Source organism: Solanum lycopersicum, chromosome 1, assembly GCF_036512215.1.
Source record: "Solanum lycopersicum chromosome 1, SLM_r2.1".
NCBI classification, from domain to species: Eukaryota; Viridiplantae; Streptophyta; class Magnoliopsida; order Solanales; family Solanaceae; genus Solanum; species Solanum lycopersicum.
The window spans coordinates 90,627,110-90,645,843 of NC_090800.1; the positions used below are offsets into that span (position 1 = coordinate 90,627,110).

At 33.5% G+C, this 18,734-nt stretch overlaps 2 protein-coding genes and 1 pseudogene across 3 annotated transcripts; 2 read left to right on the forward strand and 1 right to left on the reverse strand.

Annotated features, from left to right (window-relative positions):
- Positions 1–806: 806 nt before the first annotated feature.
- LOC101253735 (serine/threonine-protein kinase TOR-like) lies at positions 807–12,070 on the forward strand (annotated as a pseudogene).
- On the reverse strand, positions 8,165–11,266 carry LOC104645402 (uncharacterized). 2 transcript variants are annotated; one of them, XR_011213613.1, is made up of 3 exons: positions 10,263–11,266; positions 9,339–10,146; positions 8,165–8,493 (listed from the first exon to the last, which is right to left on the reverse strand). XR_011213613.1 is itself a non-coding variant. In XM_010316869.4 (2 exons), exons 1-2 carry the CDS (start codon positions 10,874–10,876, stop codon positions 10,137–10,139), a joined length of 624 nt encoding a protein of 207 aa, XP_010315171.1. In that variant the 5' UTR covers positions 10,877–11,226; the 3' UTR covers positions 8,165–10,136. The 2 variants fall into 2 exon arrangements, 1 of the variants encoding a protein (XP_010315171.1); XM_010316869.4 differs by having other exon boundaries at positions 8,165–10,146; positions 10,263–11,226.
- Positions 12,071–13,164: 1,094 nt separating the features above from the next.
- Positions 13,165–16,572, forward strand: LOC101261072 (probable serine/threonine-protein kinase PBL15). Its single transcript, XM_004230633.5, has 6 exons — positions 13,165–13,601; positions 13,814–14,097; positions 14,174–14,318; positions 14,564–14,685; positions 14,800–14,929; positions 16,010–16,572. Exons 1-6 carry the CDS (start codon positions 13,580–13,582, stop codon positions 16,309–16,311), a joined length of 1,005 nt encoding a protein of 334 aa, XP_004230681.1. The 5' UTR covers positions 13,165–13,579; the 3' UTR covers positions 16,312–16,572.
- The last annotated feature ends 2,162 nt before the right edge of the window (positions 16,573–18,734 follow it).

The window sequence follows — 18,734 nt, forward strand, 5'->3', positions numbered from 1 at the left end:
CCATCTTAAATTAAAATTCTGATTATATAAAAATTCCAATAAAATATTTTTTCAAAAGTGGATATATACTGAATTTATATTAAATGAAACGCCATAACGTACATAAAAAAACAAAAGAACAAATAAAAAAATCTCGTAATATATATTCTAATCATTTTAGCTTAAATAATTATGTGTATATTTGGTTCTAACATATATGATTCTTACTTTTATTATATGAATTTAATCCAATAGTAATCAAAGTACGCACCTTGATTTTACTCCGTGTCTACTTAAATAAGTAAATTTTTTTTAAAAAAATATATCACATAAATTAATCGTTACTAGTCGGATGACCAAAAAATAGAAATTGACGTACACTAAATGTCGGGTTGTGGAAAAGGTCAACTCCGTGCTTCATTCTTCATTGACCACACGTCTATTTACTTCTCGATACAAGTTTTCATCAAACATCCACATCCACTAGTTCTTTTTATTTTATTTTATTTTTTATTCGATTTTTAATATTTATTTTAAAATTTAATTAAATTTATATATGTATTTACTAAGATCGTCACACATTAAAATATTTTCTAACAAATACAATTTTGTATTTGGTTATCCTTTTTCTTAGAATTTCGCTCATTCCTCCGTAATTTTCTCTTTTTTTTTCAAAAAAGATAATTATAGGATTATTATATTTAGAAATTTCTAAATTTACAGTATCTAGATCTCTCTCTTTAAATACAGAACATTTGTCCCTTCACTTTCTTGGTTCCCTCACTCTATATATCCATCATCGTCCCCAAAAAACTCAACTAAGCAATATGGCTAAACTTAACACCTTTTGTATGATAGCATTCCTCCTCTTTCTCGCGCTAACTTGCGCTTCTTCCCGTCCAGTGCGTGCGCCTTATCGCGATGTTACTCCGATGGAGCATACTAAGGTATATTTATTTATTTATTAATTTTCTTCCTATTTTAATTAAAAATTTCTGGCTTCGCCATTGATTTTAAATGTTAATTATGTGATTACAGGATAAGGCAGCAATGAAAGAAGATGTGGAGGATAGATGTGAAGGCCCTGGTGGAGAAGAAGAATGTTTGATGAGAAGAACATTAGAGGCTCATCTTGATTATATATATACCCAGAGACATAAGCAACCTTAATTATTATTATTTTTTTAATTTCATCTCTTCAATATATAGTTTTATTCTTCCTTTTTTTTAAAAAATTTGATCTATCTAGATTTATCAATTCATTAAAATTACTAGTTCCGTCCCAAAATTTAGTTATATATATGTTATTAATTCTTATAGTGTATATATATATATATATATATGTGCGCGCTTATTTAATTTGTGTCTTCAAGAAGTTTTCGTTTTTTTTAAATCAGAAAAGGTATTTTTTCCATTCAATATTCACAGTCATATATTAAAATTCGATTGTATTCATATGAATTATGCATTTGAGCAAAAAGTGAGTAATACTCGTCGTTTCACCTGAGATTCTTATGAGAAAGTATCTTTATTTTTACCCAAAAAGATAATATGAATTAGAGATCATGAGTTGTAGTAGTGACAGTGCCCTAAGTTAGAGAAAGTATTCAAAGGTATAGAGAATTATGAAAGGGAAATAGTGATGGGGCAGATTATGTTATTATAGTCATGCACCTAGTAAGTTATTAGTAATGAGTTTTTTCTTATGGATGGATTAAGATGTGACGAGTTGTGAAGATATCACGATATATAAGAGGTAGAATAAGTGTTGTTAGTCAAGATGAGATAAAGTATATATATTTTTAACCAGTATAAAATAGACTTTTGTATTAAGGGACTCAGAATCTTAAACCAAAATGGAAGTAGTGTTAATTATTATGTTGTCTCGTGATGTCTACTACTTCATCATGTCTTAAACAGTATAAAGGCCTATTTGGTATTCTATATTACTGGTTGTTTAATTCATTACTTTAGTATACTCTAGATATATTATATATAGTTAATAGTCCATTTAGGTTTGATTCAATAACTTGTTGATTACACATGCATATAAATATAAAATTAAAACGTTTGATGGATAATCTAGAAAGAGCAACGTATGTTAGTTTTGATATTTCTTCCCTTTAAAAAATGATCCTTATTTCTTTTTTAGTCTGTTTAAAAAAAATAACTTTTTTTGGTAACACTTTAACTTTAACTTTCTACATAACATGTTTAAAACCACAAGATTAAGAGTATATTGATACATTTGACATACCTTTAAATTAGAACCACAAGATTAAAAAAAAAAATTCTCTTTTCTTAAACTCCGTTCCGAGTCAAACTAAACTAATCTTTTTGAAACGGAGAAAATATATTATTAAGCTTAAATTGAGTCTGAAAACGTAAAAGACACTTGTAACATGTTGGTTGGGTTAAAAGGACCTAACAAACTACAAATGGTTTTTTTTCTCAATTAGCACATCAAGGAAGTTACCTTATAATTAATAAGTCTGAACTATCAAGTTAACTTATATACTTGCTATAAATACTAATAGATATGAAATTCAAAGTTGCAATTTCAACTCTGATCTGCATACTAAAATTTTTAGCTCCGTCATGTCTATTAAAGTCCAAGTTCAAACAAGTTTAAATTATGAAATTTGAAATTGCAATTTCAAACTTAGATCTGCATGGTAATATTTGTTATCGTTCGCTCAAAGTTCAAGTTCAAATATGTTTAAATTATGAGATGCAAAGTTGCAATTTCAACTCAAATTTGCATGGTTGAAGTTGATTCTGAATCGGTTCAACTTTAAAAAAATTACAAATTAATTATTCTTTTAATAATGATCTAAAAGTGATCATATACATGGACGTAGCTACACTAGGTTGAGGGTGTCAACCTTTATAAAAAAATTACATATATGTAAAAATAAAATTTTGAAATTGATTTTTTTTAAAAATAAATTGATGTTTTTCCCAAAAAGAAAATGTAATTTGAAATTGGAGGAGAATTTTGAAAAATATTTTCTTTAATTTTTGAAGGGAAGTCATTTTCTTTAATTTTGAGGAAAATAAGTTGATTCGGAAAATATTTTCCAAAACTTTTGTTCCAACCAAATATGAAAAAATTAGAAAACAATTTTCAGAAAATGTTTTCCTTCGTACCAAACACACTTTAAATCTCATTGTTTTGACTTTGGTAACAAATAAGAAGAACAGGTAGTAAAAATGTGGTCCAACGATTCAACAATTCTGTTGTCAACAGGTTTTCAGCAAACTTGTTTAAGGAAATAGCTTGAGGTGACATAGTTTAGCAAGAACGAAGAAACGGTTGTGGCGAAGACAAAAGTTTGAATTGGCGGCTTAGTACAAATTCAACAACGCAGAAATCTATTTAAGGAAATATGTTTTCTTATTTAAATAAGGTAAGTGTGCTTTCTTATTTATTTGAGGACATTATGTTTTCTTATTAAACAAGGAAAGTCTGCTTATTACTTATTTAAGCAGAAGTTGTAAAGTTGAGTTCATCGAAGATTTGTTGAAATTGATATGTAGTATTTCGTTGAAACAATATCAAGTAGAAGTCAACAAGGATTTGGAGATGGGAAATACAAATTGAATTCTACAAGGCTTAGTTGAAGTTCTGATTTATAAATAGTGAGCTATTTTCATCAGAAAAAATTGCGCACATAGAAGGTCAAAACACAATCAAGAGGTTTGAGAGAGTTTTGAGACTTATTGAGAGTGTTGCCAATTTGTGAGGATAAATTGTAAGATTATTTTTAAGAATCTTGTTTATTATCTGAGTTTTGTTAGTAGAATTTGTTTGACAAGTTGTAGAACTCGAAGAACATTAAAAGATATAAAACCGGGGAATTTTATGTCTTTGGGTAGCTAGAAATTAAAGTTTATAATTTCTTAGCTAGAAATTAGAGTTTATAATTTCTCTAGGAATTAGAGTTTATAATTCCTTATGTTACATAGCTCTGTAATCTTTTGTTGAGACTTGAAGTTTAATAAAGTGGTGTTAAATCCTACAGAGGTGTAGGTCGTGGTTTTTATCCTTGTGAGTTGGGATTTTCCGAGATAAAATATTGTGTCATTATTTTATTTGCTTCACCAAACGTAACTGCTATAATTCTGAAAAGAAATATATAGAATAAATCTGTTTTTAAGATGAATTTGGGGGGCAGAATTCCAACGGTAGAATCTGGCATTAAGCACAGGAAATTGAGAACCTTATGCCAATTAAATCAAGTTTCTCATGGGATTGCTTTACATTAAACCATACCTCAGTTATATTGCCTTGTTTGACCCTACTTTTCTGTTTCTTCTCAATTTTGTGCCGCAAGTCTCTTCAGTTATCCCTAAGAAAACTATAACAATTGTTGAGAATGATTTTGCTATCTTGAAAATGAACTCTAGTTCTCCAACCAAATGACAGTTTAAATGCTTATTTCGAAAATGCTCTAGTTCCAATTGCATTGTTATAGGTACCCTTAAAAATATGAAAAAATTGTTATGCAATGGAAGAAGTTTTTGATAGTGGAAATAACTTGGTAAAATCAACTCCCTTATGCCATCTTTGGTTAATTAGGCCATTTCTGCCTCCTTGGGCTGAGTACACTCGGACTTCAACTGGAAATGGCGACCACCGGACATGTTAGGATCAACTCAGGGGTGGCAAAATTATGTAAAACTTACCTAAATTCTATTGTAAATGATACACTATTTAATAAATAAGAGTGATATGATATATGTGAGAGAGAATAGTGATGTATTCGAGAACAGATTTTTATTAAAAAAAATTAAGAATGAAGTGTCAAATATATCATATAATTTAATTTATTTCGTTAAAATGAAATTCTTTGAACGGTCAGTACCTACAAATCAATTGCCCATTGAATGAAAAACTCAAATCGACAAAAATAATCTACTTTTGATTAAATTATCTAATTTCTTTTCTTAACCGAAACACGATACTCACCAAACCAAATAAATCCATATACAAAATAAATAACGTTCCTGCGTAAAACAAACCCAATATATTTCCTAATATCTTTTCTAAATTAAAAAAAAAAAAGAGAGTTTGATATAGGAAAAGTAAGTCTGTTGGGTTGTGTTTACAGGCTTTATATAATACTATCAAGTAAACTAACAGTGCACAACCTTTCTTTTTCTTCTTTTCCCTTTCTCATTTGAGAGAAGAATGTCTTTGGAGGCTTCTAGTCATATATCAGAAACTACCCCTCTCTCTCTATATATATATAAGTATATATATGAGAAACCCACTTAGTGTTATGAAATTCCGCTTGTAAGTATTTGGATTTGACGGAAACTATACATGACAAGGAGTACCCAGAGTAATCACACAAGTTTTGCTTTTATATAAGCTCATTTATATGGTGCAACTCTCTTTGATGATATGATCTTCCTGTGCATGATCATAATTTTTACAGCCATTTGAATTAGGCATGTCAGAAGCTTAGAACCTGAACTTTTTGCAGCTAGGGCATGACTAATATGTGTTGTATTTCTGTATCTTAAAATGCTTAATTCAGAGGAGCAATAGTTAGCTTTCTGACCAATGTTTGGCACAAAAAGTTGCTTCTGTACTTAGTCAGGCTCACTAATTTCTTGACTTAGTTTGACCCGAGGAGATACTGTTTTAGCAATAAGAGCATTCAGCCTATTTTATGTGATGTCATTCAGTAGGTCAAAAACTTAAAATGTCACCTGACTTCTTTATTATGTTAGTAATGGTGACAGAGAAATTTAAATAGGTGGCGTTGAGTTAGTTCAATAAAGGAACACATAGTATCAGAGTTCATATTATTGGCATGTGAAGCCTTAATAATAGTATTAATGATGGAATGGCTTTCAATACATTTTTCCAGCGTCTTAAAATGGAACTGGTGTCTTACAAATCGGGAAGAGAGAATAGTAAAACTCAGAAAAAGGAGATACTTTCTTTTTTAGCTGCTTCTCTTGCGTACATCTGTTGATTTTGGGTTGACTTTCTCCAGGTTGGATACTTACTTGGTTTGGGCGATCGACATCCTAGTAACCTCATGCTTCACCGATATAGGTACCAGTGTACTCTGTGATTGCATTTTCTTGCTGATGACAAAAGTTATGATATATTTATATTTGTCATGCAGTGGGAAGATTCTGCATATTGATTTTGGAGATTGTTTTGAAGCAGGGAGAAGTTTCCAGAGAAGGTAAATTATTACGTTAAAAAATGGTTTACCAGAAATTTTATGTTTTTCCTTCAAAGAAACTAATAGCTAGTTTAACAAACTTTTTTGTATAGGTTCTGTTTCGTCTCACTAGGATGCTTGTAAAAGTAATGGAGGTCAGTGGTATAGAGGGAAATTTCCGGTCAACATGTGAGAATGTAATGCAAGTTCTTCGACTGCATAAAGATAGTGTTATGGCTATGATGGAGGTAAATTTTGGCATTACTGTCTACCATTTAAAATACTTTTCTCTAGCTACAGTATGGGGTCATAATGGCGTGAATATTGATCGGTCTGTATCGAACTCTTTTGTTGTGTACACTAATGGACTGTTTTCAAATCCAAAATGATCTTGAATCTCGACAATGCTATCTTCTGAAGAGCATCAATGAAACGAACTCGAATTCTCAATACAAATACATAAACATCATATTCATTGATAATCCAATTACAAAGTGAAATACCGAAATAACAAGTAAATAAAGATAAAGATAAGAATGGTGATGGGAAGTTAGATTCTAGAAAGAGATAGAGGAACATACAGTTTCTTCATAATATGCTTAACCTCTCTTTCTAACTTCTCTTCCTTTTAAATTAGTTGCTAATTGGGCCTGGATCCCAAATCAACCTTTTTAACCCAATAACTGATTTGGTGACGTCAAAGTTCCGGTCTGGCCGAGGTTGATTCATAACAATACTCCCGTCCTCAATTAGAACCTTGTCCTCAAGGTTTGAATAGAGATAAACTAACGATGGAAATAGAGCATTCTCATAAAACAATTTCTCAAAATAGCTCAACACCAAAACACATGTTTTGTGTCAACTCCTGGCCATGTGATAAAGTATAGAAGGCAGTGGCATCTGCAGGTTCTCGATGATACTTTCCGGAGGCATGTAACAAATTCGTAGAAGTGATGAAGAACCTGGAATAACAAGCACTTCCATATCGACTCGAATTGGATCATTGTTAAAATGAACCGACTGAGAGAAAGATTTAAAATTTCTAAAACCAATCCTAGGAACAATCATTTGCTCAACCAAGCCAAGAACATTACAGAATACATCTGGCCAAACAAATGTCTTCTTGAAGTAGACCACATAATCTTTATGTTTAAAATCAAAACTTGTATCTAGGACTAACAAGTCTACAATCTCTGCAATTGAAAGACTTTTGGATTCATCATATCTATAACCAACAGAGAACCCAATGGACAATTTTTGTTCACTTGTAATAGTGAAATAACAACTCAAACGTTCTGTCAAGTCATGCGTTGTTGGATGCAAGCAAAACCACATACAATTTGATCCTTCAACTGATGAATCATTAGTGTGACTTTTATTTGCCTGCAGTAATATGTTGCTAATATCCACAACATCACTTTTCGTTTCAACTGTTTTACTAACATACAAATTCACAAGTAAACAACTTCTCGCTTTTCTAATTTCTTCAAACAATGCATGTGTCTCTATGTTCTTATTAAAACGTGTTAGAACCAGGTACTCGTAACTAATTCCGGGATCCCATACACCAAAGTCTGATGAAATTCAATGAACATGGACAATGAAGGTAGTCACACCAAGGTTGATTTGAAATTGAGTTAAAAGACATTGATCAATGAAAGTATTAGCAATTTGACAAGTCGATGTCTTAAGGATTTCTCTGAACTCGTCCACAACTATGGTGGACGTCCCTTGCAAAGACTGTAAAATTTCATTGAAAAAGCAATATGTCTTACACTCACCACCAGTAGAGCACTTTCATCACTTTCTTCTTGCCGTAAGATTTTTCAACTCCATATCTAGCATCGCTTCATCCGCATGAATTACACCTTCCAAGGTTTTAATTGTCACGCCCCGAGCTACCCCGAGACGCGAATACGGAACCTAGGACCACAAGTGATTCCAAGCTAACCTTGTTGGCATGATCATGAGCATACTAAATATAATAAACTGATGCGGAAGCTAAATCATTATTTATTATGAAAAGATGGGGAATATCCATATGTTAAAACTGATATAATATGAAGACTGATGAGTTTAATACAATGAAGTTACTAACTCAATACTAAGCTGAAACTAACTGTCTTAAATAAGCGTCTTTAAACTGGACTAGAAATACTGGGACAAGCCCCAGCTAAATCTAGCAAAAACTGAATCTAAATAACTAATGACTGAAATGACACTCATTACTGTTGTCCTCGGAGAATGAGGATTGATCACCACTGAATCTGCTGAACTGGAGATCGGAAATCGATCTATGCGAGATCTGGATGCTAAGAACCTGAACCTACATCACGAGAAGATGTAGCGTACGTATGCGTCAGTACTTGAAGGTACTGAGCATGTAGGATAGAGTAAAGCTGAAATAAAACATAACTGAACAAGCACTAAAACAAGTATAATAAACTGAACATAATATATTGAATTTTTGTGCTAACTGAATGCAATGACCAATTCATAACATGCTGAAACTGAATACTGAATATATTGATAGATGGTCAATGCAGAGAGTCTGACTGATCTGTGGGAGCTACTAATAACCGATAATAAAATCACATGAGCTAAATGTGGAGTCCGATGTATACGCCCCATCGAGAGGACGCAATATACCCTGCCAAAGGTATAAAGGCATGCTAGCGTGATCACTAAACTGATTGCCCACATAGGGGACTTACAACCTACTTGGCTAGTAGTTCTGGGACTATTGGGGTACGCTAAACCATAGTCCAACTCGGTATTATGCTACTCCCAATGAATTATGTAAATTAACTGATTATGTTTGAGTTTCTATAAATACTGGATAGCTCAAAACTAAACATGCAAACTGAGAATGCAACATTTAATTTGATAATGATGCATTAAAAATTGAAGCATGTATATCTGCATAACTGAAATATCTGACCTAGCATGTGTAATTCAAGAACTAAAGAAATACAAAGCTAGGGTTCTGAAATTCATGCGATAATCTGAGTAATAACATGATAATCTGATTCGGAACATATATTTAACTAAATCATGAAGTTCTATCAAAGTTCTAAAACCCTAGGTTTAATCATGATAAGAGAATCAAAAACTGACTGAAAACTAGGGACCCAATGGGTGAAAGGAACCCACTAATGAAATCCCACATACCTGGTGATGAAATCCATGGAAAAATACTTAAGTTTCGGGGCTGGAACTGCTGGAGCTTGTGGCGTTCTTGAACTAGGATTCTTGGGTTTTTTTCCTCTCTTGCTTCTAATTTTCTATGTTTTGATTTAATGATTTGACTTAGATATGTTTTAATTATGTTTCTAGGCTTAAACTGACTAAAATCTGATAATTTAGGGTCAAAACGACGTATATTAGGGTTTAAACGAAGTGGAAAAGGTTCAAAAGACCCCTGAGAAAGTTGTTGTCGGACCAACCTACAGCTAGGACAGACGGTCCGTAGGTGGATCCACGCCCCATCGGTTGGTCCGTCAGTTGGGCCTGTTCGACAAGCCTTTACTAAAACGGGCATAACTTTTTAATCAGAGGTTTGGTTTTAGTAAGGTCGGTGGCTATGGAAAGATAATTCAATTATTTATCTGTGGGTAGGTCATGGGACACCTAATTTATTTTGTGCTAAGAGTTATGACCACTTGAAGTTGACCCAACTGCACTTCTCCCATAACTGTCTGCTAATTCCATCTTACGGTCAGACCTACGGACCGTGGGTCCATCTACGGACCATGTTGGACATCCGTGGCTCTTGTCAGAGAGTGGGTGAAGGGGGTCTTGATCGACGGTCATGGACTACGGACCGTAGTCTGACCAACAGACTGTAAGTCCGTCCGTCGACCAACACTTAACCAATTTTCCTGGGCTGAGATGTTTGGGAGTTTCTGATTCCATCGACGGTTGTGCAGGACGGACCGTGGGTCAGGCTACGGTCCGTCGATGGTCACGTCAGTTGCACCTGCAAATTTTTATGAAAAACTGATTTTTAGTCTGTTTTGGCTACGGGGTGTTACATTAATTTTATGAATTTGTGATTCATTAGAGTCGCGGTCAATATGAGTTGCATTAACGTACCTCCCTGAAGATTCTCCTTGGGGATGTCCATTGAACAATTCGACTGAGATACTATCCATACTTGGAGATTCTTCACCAGCCCTTTCAATTGGAGTGTCTGTGGGACAGTTGCTAGTTAATCTTTTGTCAAACACCTTGTGCGCACCAATTTTACTTTTTTGTTCAGATTTCTCTTCACAGCTTTTAAGCAACGCTGAATTGGTTATATTTCTCCACTGTTGGAGATTGGATAAACTATATGCGTGCAATTTGAGATGACATTTACGAAAGCGAATCAACACTTTCTCAACAAAATGTTTCCAATCTACCAATTGTTTGTTCTCGAAAAGCCACTGATACCACTGTAAAGCTGCCCCGTCGAGATAGCACGATGCGAGATGTAACTTGTGGTTTTCTGTAATCTCATGGAACTCAAAATAGCGTTCAGCCTGAGAAATCCATAACTCTGGATTCTGGCCACAGAATCGTTGAAATTCCACCGGACTTGGTTTACTCGTTGGAAGGATTCCAACGAACTCTTGTAATAGTGAACGAATTTCGGCGAGATCCTTCGACCAAGTATCCTTCATGACATTAATTGAATCTTCAATTGTTCGAGATATTTGGTCCTCCATTGAAGACCTCTGGATGAAAGCACCAATGAAACGAACTCGAATTCTCAATACAAATACATAAAAATCATATTCATTGATAATCAAATTACAAAGTGAAATACCGAAATAACAAGTAACTAAAGATAAAGATAAGAATGGAGATGGAAAGTTAGATTCTAGAAAGAGATAGAGGAACACACGGTTTCTTCGTAATATGCTTAACCTCTCTTTCTAACTTCTCTTCCTTTTAAATTAGTTGCTAATTGGGCCTGGATCCCAAATCAACCTTTTTAACCCAATAACTGATTTGGTGACGTCAAAGTTCCTGTCGGGCCGAGGTTGATTCATAACGACTATGCTATCTATCTAATGAGTAGATTTGGATCCAACTGGAGTTGGAATGACTTGTATGATTGAAAAATTAGAATCTATTGGTCCTTAAATTGCCATGTTGAACAATTGAAAACCTTATAAGGCTAGTAAGTAACTGTTACAGCAAATTGAACTCACAGTGAAAAGAGGAACGCCTTTCATCAGATTGAGATGCTTGGTTTCATTCCTTGAATATATGTTTAGGTTGCTCTGAATGAGGAGTTTGTCATTTGTCTTGTAATGATGTAAATGTTTTAGTTACTGAATTAATTTATCAGCTTATTTCATTCTTCTGTCTTCTTTTTTTTCTTATCAGGCCTTTGTTCATGACCCACTTGTAAATTGGCGTCTTTTCAATTTCAATGGAGTTCCGCAAATGTCCACACTTGCCAGTGCACATGTGCCTCCTGTTGTGAATAGTGAGGATTCCTCTTCATATAGAGAGCTTCTTCAACCACAAAGGGGTGCAAGGGAGAGAGAACTGCTTCAGGTTTCAATCAACTATGCTTGCGAAGTATTCTGGGGATGCATGCTTCATGCTTACAGTTTCAAATAGGAGGGATGCAAATCCTGTTGCTGTAGTTGAAGCTCTAATCCAAATAAATAATCAATTACATCAACATGAGGTCTTGATTTCTTAGTTGTTTGTTGCAGCTTACTTATGTTTCTGACTTTCTGGTGATTAACTAATCTATGCTTGGCATCTTCAGGCAGCTATTGGAATATCAACATATGCTCATCAGCTTGGGGGTTCAGTTAAAGGAGTCACATTACTGCTAATTGTTGCATTCTGTTTTACTGTTTCAATTGCAGCTTGTTTTTTCTTGTTAATCTAAAATTAGTACTATAGGCTGCACTCACTAGCTTTAAAGATGTCAAGCATGATTAAGTTTCCAGATGATGATTCCATTACAGTAATCTGTCCTCTCCTCTGTAAGCCGCAGCACTATAATTTTTATTTCAATTTGGCTAATTGTATTTTCCAGGCGGAGTTTATGGAACATGATGAGAGATGCCCCTTCCTATAGATATCCGTCTGCTGGGTGTCCTAGTGGAGAAGGTGGGTTTATTCTAACATTGTGCAGTTGATGGATATATACCTTCTGCTTAAGTAGTATCCATAATGATCTCTTCCTCTCAGTGTCGAGCATTTGCAAAGGCCCTACACTACAAGGAAACGGAATCTGAAGGCGCACTTTCAAATAGGAGGTATGCGAATCCTGTTGCTGTAGTTGAAGCTCTAATCCATATAAATAATCAATTACATCAACATGAGGTCTTGATTTCTTAGTTGTTTGTTGCTGCTTACTTATGTTTCATACTGACTTTCTGGTGATTAAACTTAATCATGCTTGACATCTTCAGGCAGCTGTTGGAATATTAACATATGCTCAGCAACGCTTGGGGGTTCAGTTGAAGGAGTCATGGTACCGTTGAGTGTTGCATTCTGTTGTCCTTTTTTAATTGCGGCTCATTTTTTTCCTGTTAATCTAAAATTAGTACTATAGGCTGCACAAGCTTTAAAGATGTCAAGCATTATTGGTGTTCAAAGTATTGTTGTTACAGTTAGACTACTAAACAAGGCAAAAGAGATCTGTGATATAAGATGTCTACTGATAAGATTGGATTAATAATATGAAAAAATTGTTTTGTATTGTACATATCGCAATAGAAGAATTTTTTGATAGTGAAAATAACTTGGTAACATCAACTCCCTTATGCTATTCAGTAGTACTGAAAGGCACAACAAGCTTGGTTAAATAATTAATTTAGGCCCATTTCTGCCTCCTTGGGCTTAGTACTTGCCCAATATATTCTCTTCTTGCTTCAACTGGACATGTTAGGATCAACTAGGGGTGGCAAAATTATGTAAAACTTATCTAATTTCTATTGTGAATGATACATTATTTGATGAACAAGAGTGATATGACGTATTTGAGAGAGAGTAATGATGTATTCGAGAAGAGATTTTTGTTAATTTTGTTTTTTAAGAATAGTGTCAAATATATTATATACTTTAATTTATTTTGTTAAAATGAAATTATTTGAATGGTCAATGCCTACAAACTAATCACCTATTGAATGAAAAACCAAATCGACAAAAATAATCTGCTTTTAATTAACATTATCCAATTTCTTTTCTCGATCGAAACACGATACTCACCAAACCAAATACTCCATTCTTATCAAATTAAATCTCTATATACAAAATAAATAACGATCCGGCGTAAAACAAGCCCAATATATTTCCTAATATCTTTTCTAAATAAAAAAAAAAAAGAAAAAGAATTTGATTCCCATCCATTGTCGGTGAAGTCCGTCTCTCCCGTGATTGCCATTGTTTCAAGAATCATGTTTCGCCGGTGTTTTGCTGGTGGGTATCTTCCATCTCTATGTAGTTATCTCAAATTATCTATTTGCTTTTCTAGGGTTTTCCTGTATATAGAATTACATTTCTATTTATTTTGATTGTTTGCAATTTTATTTTTATTTTGATTGTGTATGGAGGCAGAAATTCAAAAATGGGATTTTTTGATACTGAATACATAGTGTATTTGTTTCTTCTTTCTCACTTGTTTTTTCCAGGATGCATCAATCTGCCTTGCATACGAAAGAAAGGCCCAGTTGATGAGGAGGAGGAGGAGGATTTTCCCGTGAAAGATGAACTTCATAAACTCACATCCCAGGACCTAAGTCGATTTACAGCCCAATTTTCTCCGGAAAATCTTGTTGGAGTCACCAACTTAGGAAAGCTCTATCGTGGGAAGATGGTCATTGATGATATTAGCAAGGATGTCGCTGTCAAGATTATAGGTATTGATAAATGGATATTTCGATATACAGGCGACGACAGACTGGAAAGATTCGAGGTTTGTGTGTACGTGCAAGCTCATAGTCTTCCTTCCTTACCTTATCTGACTCTTTTCTTCGTTTATGCTTCCGTAGTATGAATTGAAATTTTTGCAAGCTCCAAGGATTAAGGGCAATCCCAATTTAGTGAAAGTGATTGGATATTGTGAAGAGGAAGAGACCTTGGGTATTGTTTATGATCTAAATCCACATGATATTTTGGAGAACTTAATTACTCGAGGTGTGCTTCTATCTTTACTCATCTTTTATCTATTTTGCTGCTGTTAAGTACGTTTGCTATAGCTATATTTGGGCTCAAACCAAGGCAATAGTGAGTCTTTTGAGCAAAGAAACTCTAGTCATTAATAGGGCAAAGTAGCTATATTATTACCAGAATACAAATGTGGGGAGGAGACATGACATGCAGTGAATCTCCTTATCCAAGAATTCATAGGAGACACAGTTGACATTCCTATTACTTTTCAGCTGACTTCAATTGGATGCTGAGAGTTAGGACAGCCCTTACATTAGCTCGCTTGCTTAATTATCTGCATGATAGGAAATACCTCATTCGCAACTTTGCTCCATATCACATTGTGCTTGACCAGGTACAATATTGCAATTTCATTTTGTTGTTCAATATTCTTGGTTGTCAAGATTCTATTATGTTTGTATTTCAGTAATTTGAGTGCCTGAAGATGTTTTGCGTTTCATCTCTCTAGGATTTCACGCCAATTATGTTTGAGTTGGGTTTGATTGTTGGAGGAGTTCTCGGTAATACAATCAATGAATCAGATATGAGATGTGCTCCATATGGCTACATCGATTCATACATATTTCAATGTGGTACTGGTACGACTCGAGTTCTCTTCTTTTGTTTCCGTTAAATAGAACTCTAGCGAATTAGTGTTACTTTTATTGTTGCATCAAATGATATGGTGGACAGAGTGCTACCCGCTATTCGGTATCTATGCGCGGGATTGCGGGTAGAGAAGTATCCGATGGATCAGTGGAGGAAAGCATAAGTTGGTGCTGAGAACACTTCCATAAAAGAAAGAAAAAAATAGTGTTATTTCATTGTCACATGATACTGAAAGTAATATTTTCTTTAGAGGTGCTCACAATTTTATGTCCTTGAGAGTTTTTTTTTTTTGAGACATTTCTCAGTAGTTTTCTTTGAGTTGTTCTCCTCAATTTCCTTGTGTTCGTTTTAATAGAAGCTGACGTTATGTTTGAAATGAGGGGATGTAGAAAAAAATAGAAGGAAAAGAGGCTAATGATTTGTGTAGTTTTGTGTTTGAAATGAATGCTTCATTGGTCGTCTACCTTGCTAGTTTGTTGCCGTTATTTTTTTTTTTTCGTTCTAGCCTTTTTGGTAATGTGTTCATGTGTAGTGTGTTTATTGGAAACCTCTTTACCCCACAAAGGTATGGGGAGGAGGGGGTATAGTCAACATATATCCTACCTTCCGTAGACGACCTCACTTGTGGGATTAAACCGGGTATATTGTTATTGTTGTGTTTCAAATGAATCATCCTTCCCACTCTCTTTTCTTCCATTCCTTTCCTCTCCACTGTAAATAAATATACCCTTTGGGTTTCACAAAACAATAATAGTTATGGTTGGTCTGGTGTGATATAATTTGCAGATGTGTAGATGGGGAGAGCTTATTAAAGTATTGTTTATATATTTATATAGATTTTTTTGTTGATTTCTATTTTTTTATGTTCCCTTTTCATTTGTGGTTTCATTTTATTCTTGTAATTTTTGATGTGTTTCATTCTTTTGCATTTCCAAAAATAAAATAAAAAATCATGTGCCACTTAACTTGAGAAGTCAAGACTCTAAGATTGTTATTAATTTTATCTGTCCTGCTTAAGCTTCTTTTCGTTACCCGATAACCATGTTTGTACTTTGTCAAATACTTTGCAGATACATTCAGTGTCAAGTCTGATGTTTTTGCGTTTGGTGTTTTGCTCTTAAACTTTATAAGCAAAAAAGTTGTTGAGAAAGGAAACCCCGTAGATAATGAGGTACTTGATTTATGGGCCTTGAAGGAGTTCAAGCCCGGATGTTCACTTGTCCACCAAAGTTTTGTGGGTGATCCAGGTTTTGGTCATCTTGATGCAGTTGCAATAACAGAACTTGCTAAACGTTGTGTAGAAGATCGACCAAAGAAACGACCAAATATGAAAGAAGTTGTTGCTTGTCTAGAGAATTTACATGTTGTGTAGGACCATGGTGAAGAAATTAATGTGCATACTTGATAGTTGGGTTTTATTTCCGTTGAGTTTAGTGGATTTTGTTGTCACAGTTTGTGGAAAAACATACGTGAGTATAGGAAGAAAAGATTATTTTAGTATATATTTAAATATAAAAATTACTTATCATTTAATCAAGTGAAAGATTTTGGAGAAATGGGGTGTAGTATAGTACTATAGTATATTGTTTTGTCGATATGTGATGGCTTGACAATAAAGAGAAAAGTTCAATTGTATTCGTTTCATTTAACATTCGAGATGCATTAACCAAGGGTATCTTGAAAGTGTAGGAGAAAGAGGAAAGATATATTATTATACTTTGATGGCATGACAACTTACTCTCTTTTTTTCTTGGATCATATTAACCTTGTCAGATATATCGCTTGACTAGTTTTAACCTTTATATTTTGTTCTCAAACTCATGGTGTCCAACAAAAACATTGGGTTTAGACCCTCTTATTTTGTCCATGAAAGTGTCCTTCAAGAGTTGTGAATAACGATTATTATAACAAGGATTAATTTGAAACCTAAACTAAAGAAAAGCTTTGCGGATACTAGACAATCTTTCTTACATACAATATTCAGTAGTATTAATTAGTGGTGAAACACTTGTATTATTTATGGAGAATAAGAATGGCAAAATAATATATTCTTTCTTCTTTTTAAATGACTATCTAAGTCGTTATTAAAAATGGCATGAATATATATATATAAAAAAAAAGGTTCAGAACTATCAACAGATAATATGCTCAAATCATCATTTATTATATGATACATACTTTGAGTTTTAAATGCAATAATAACCTCATTGTAAAACTTCTTTGTAAGCTTGTTAAAACCACGTATAATGGTTTTAGCACTTGAGATTTAAAAACTCAAATGATTCCATTCACAGAAATATTCTAGTCCTTTGCATGAAATTTAACAAGATAAAAGAAAAATTTTTAATTTTGTAGTTGTTATGTTAAATATATTAAAATGCATGATTTTAAATTAATGTTATGTTAAAATGTACTAAGATACTTGATTTTAAATAGAGGTGTCAAAATGAACCGAAACATATATAACCAGCTCAATCCGTCCAACATTTTAAGGGTTGGGCTCAAGATAATTTTGAATTGGGTTCAATCTCAACTCATTCAAGCTTAATCCACTTGAGGAGAATTCTCAATTGGGCCCAATTCAATCTCCAATTTCACCCCTTTTTTAAATTTTTTATTTAGGTATGTTTCTATATTTAAAAGTATAAATTATTATATATTTAACATCTTTTGGGGTTTATCTATCAATTTGTTACTTTTTTAACAATTTTTTTAGGGAAATTCAAATTGTGATTATAAAAGTTAATTATCAATATGTTAAATTATTGAAATTAATCGGGTCAAATTATGGGTTCAAGATCCAACCCGTTTTTTAGCGCATTTGAGCCCAACCCATTTGAGCCCAAAGTAAACTTGGGCGGGTCAAGACTCAATCCGATTCCTACTCGATCCATTATAGTATTTTCAATTTCAACCCAACCCGCCTATTTTACACCTTTAATTTTGGGAAAATTGTATATAATAGCAAACTAATAACCTAAAATAAATAGCCCAATTGACAAAAAGAAGGTCTACCACCTCATCAACTTGGGTTCAAACCTTAAAAAAAAAATAAATAAATAAATAAATAAATAAATGGAGTAGCTAGGGTTTGATTTAATTGTGCCCATAGCAAACGTTTGCAAAAAATTGTCAAGCGCCTCTCTCCCAAATATCTCGCTCGCCACTCTCCTCCAATCTCTCGCTCGCTTCCTCACTTTTTATACAAACACAAGTGTATAAAAAGTGTTTCTAATTGTATAAAACAAAGAAAATTGTATAAATACATATATTTTTGTTCCCCTCTCTCCCCTCTTCCAGATCTCGCTCGCCACTCTCTCAAATCCCACTCGCACCCTCGCCTTTCTCACTTATACAAACAGAAGCGAAATGTATAAATTGTGTTTCTGTTTGTATAATGCGTGAGAAAATTGTATATACTTATGCAAGTACATATGTTTTCGTCCTATGCACTTATAATTATACAATAAAAATACTCCACTGCCTAGTTTCTTTTGTCTTTCTCTTTTTCTCATTTTATACAATTTTCAAATTGTATCTAATTTCTCTCTTCCTCGTTTTATACAATTCGATTCAAATGTATATTCATTGTCAAGTCTCTTTTGTCTTTCTCTCTTTCTCATTTTATACAAATTCAAATTGTATATAATCGTTCTATACACTTATAATAATACAATTCGTTTTATGTATATGTATGTATAACGAATTGTACAGTTTCTATGTTTGCTACAAAGCGCAATTATGCAAACTTTGCTATAACATACAAATATGAATTTTTTATTTGCTATATATAAA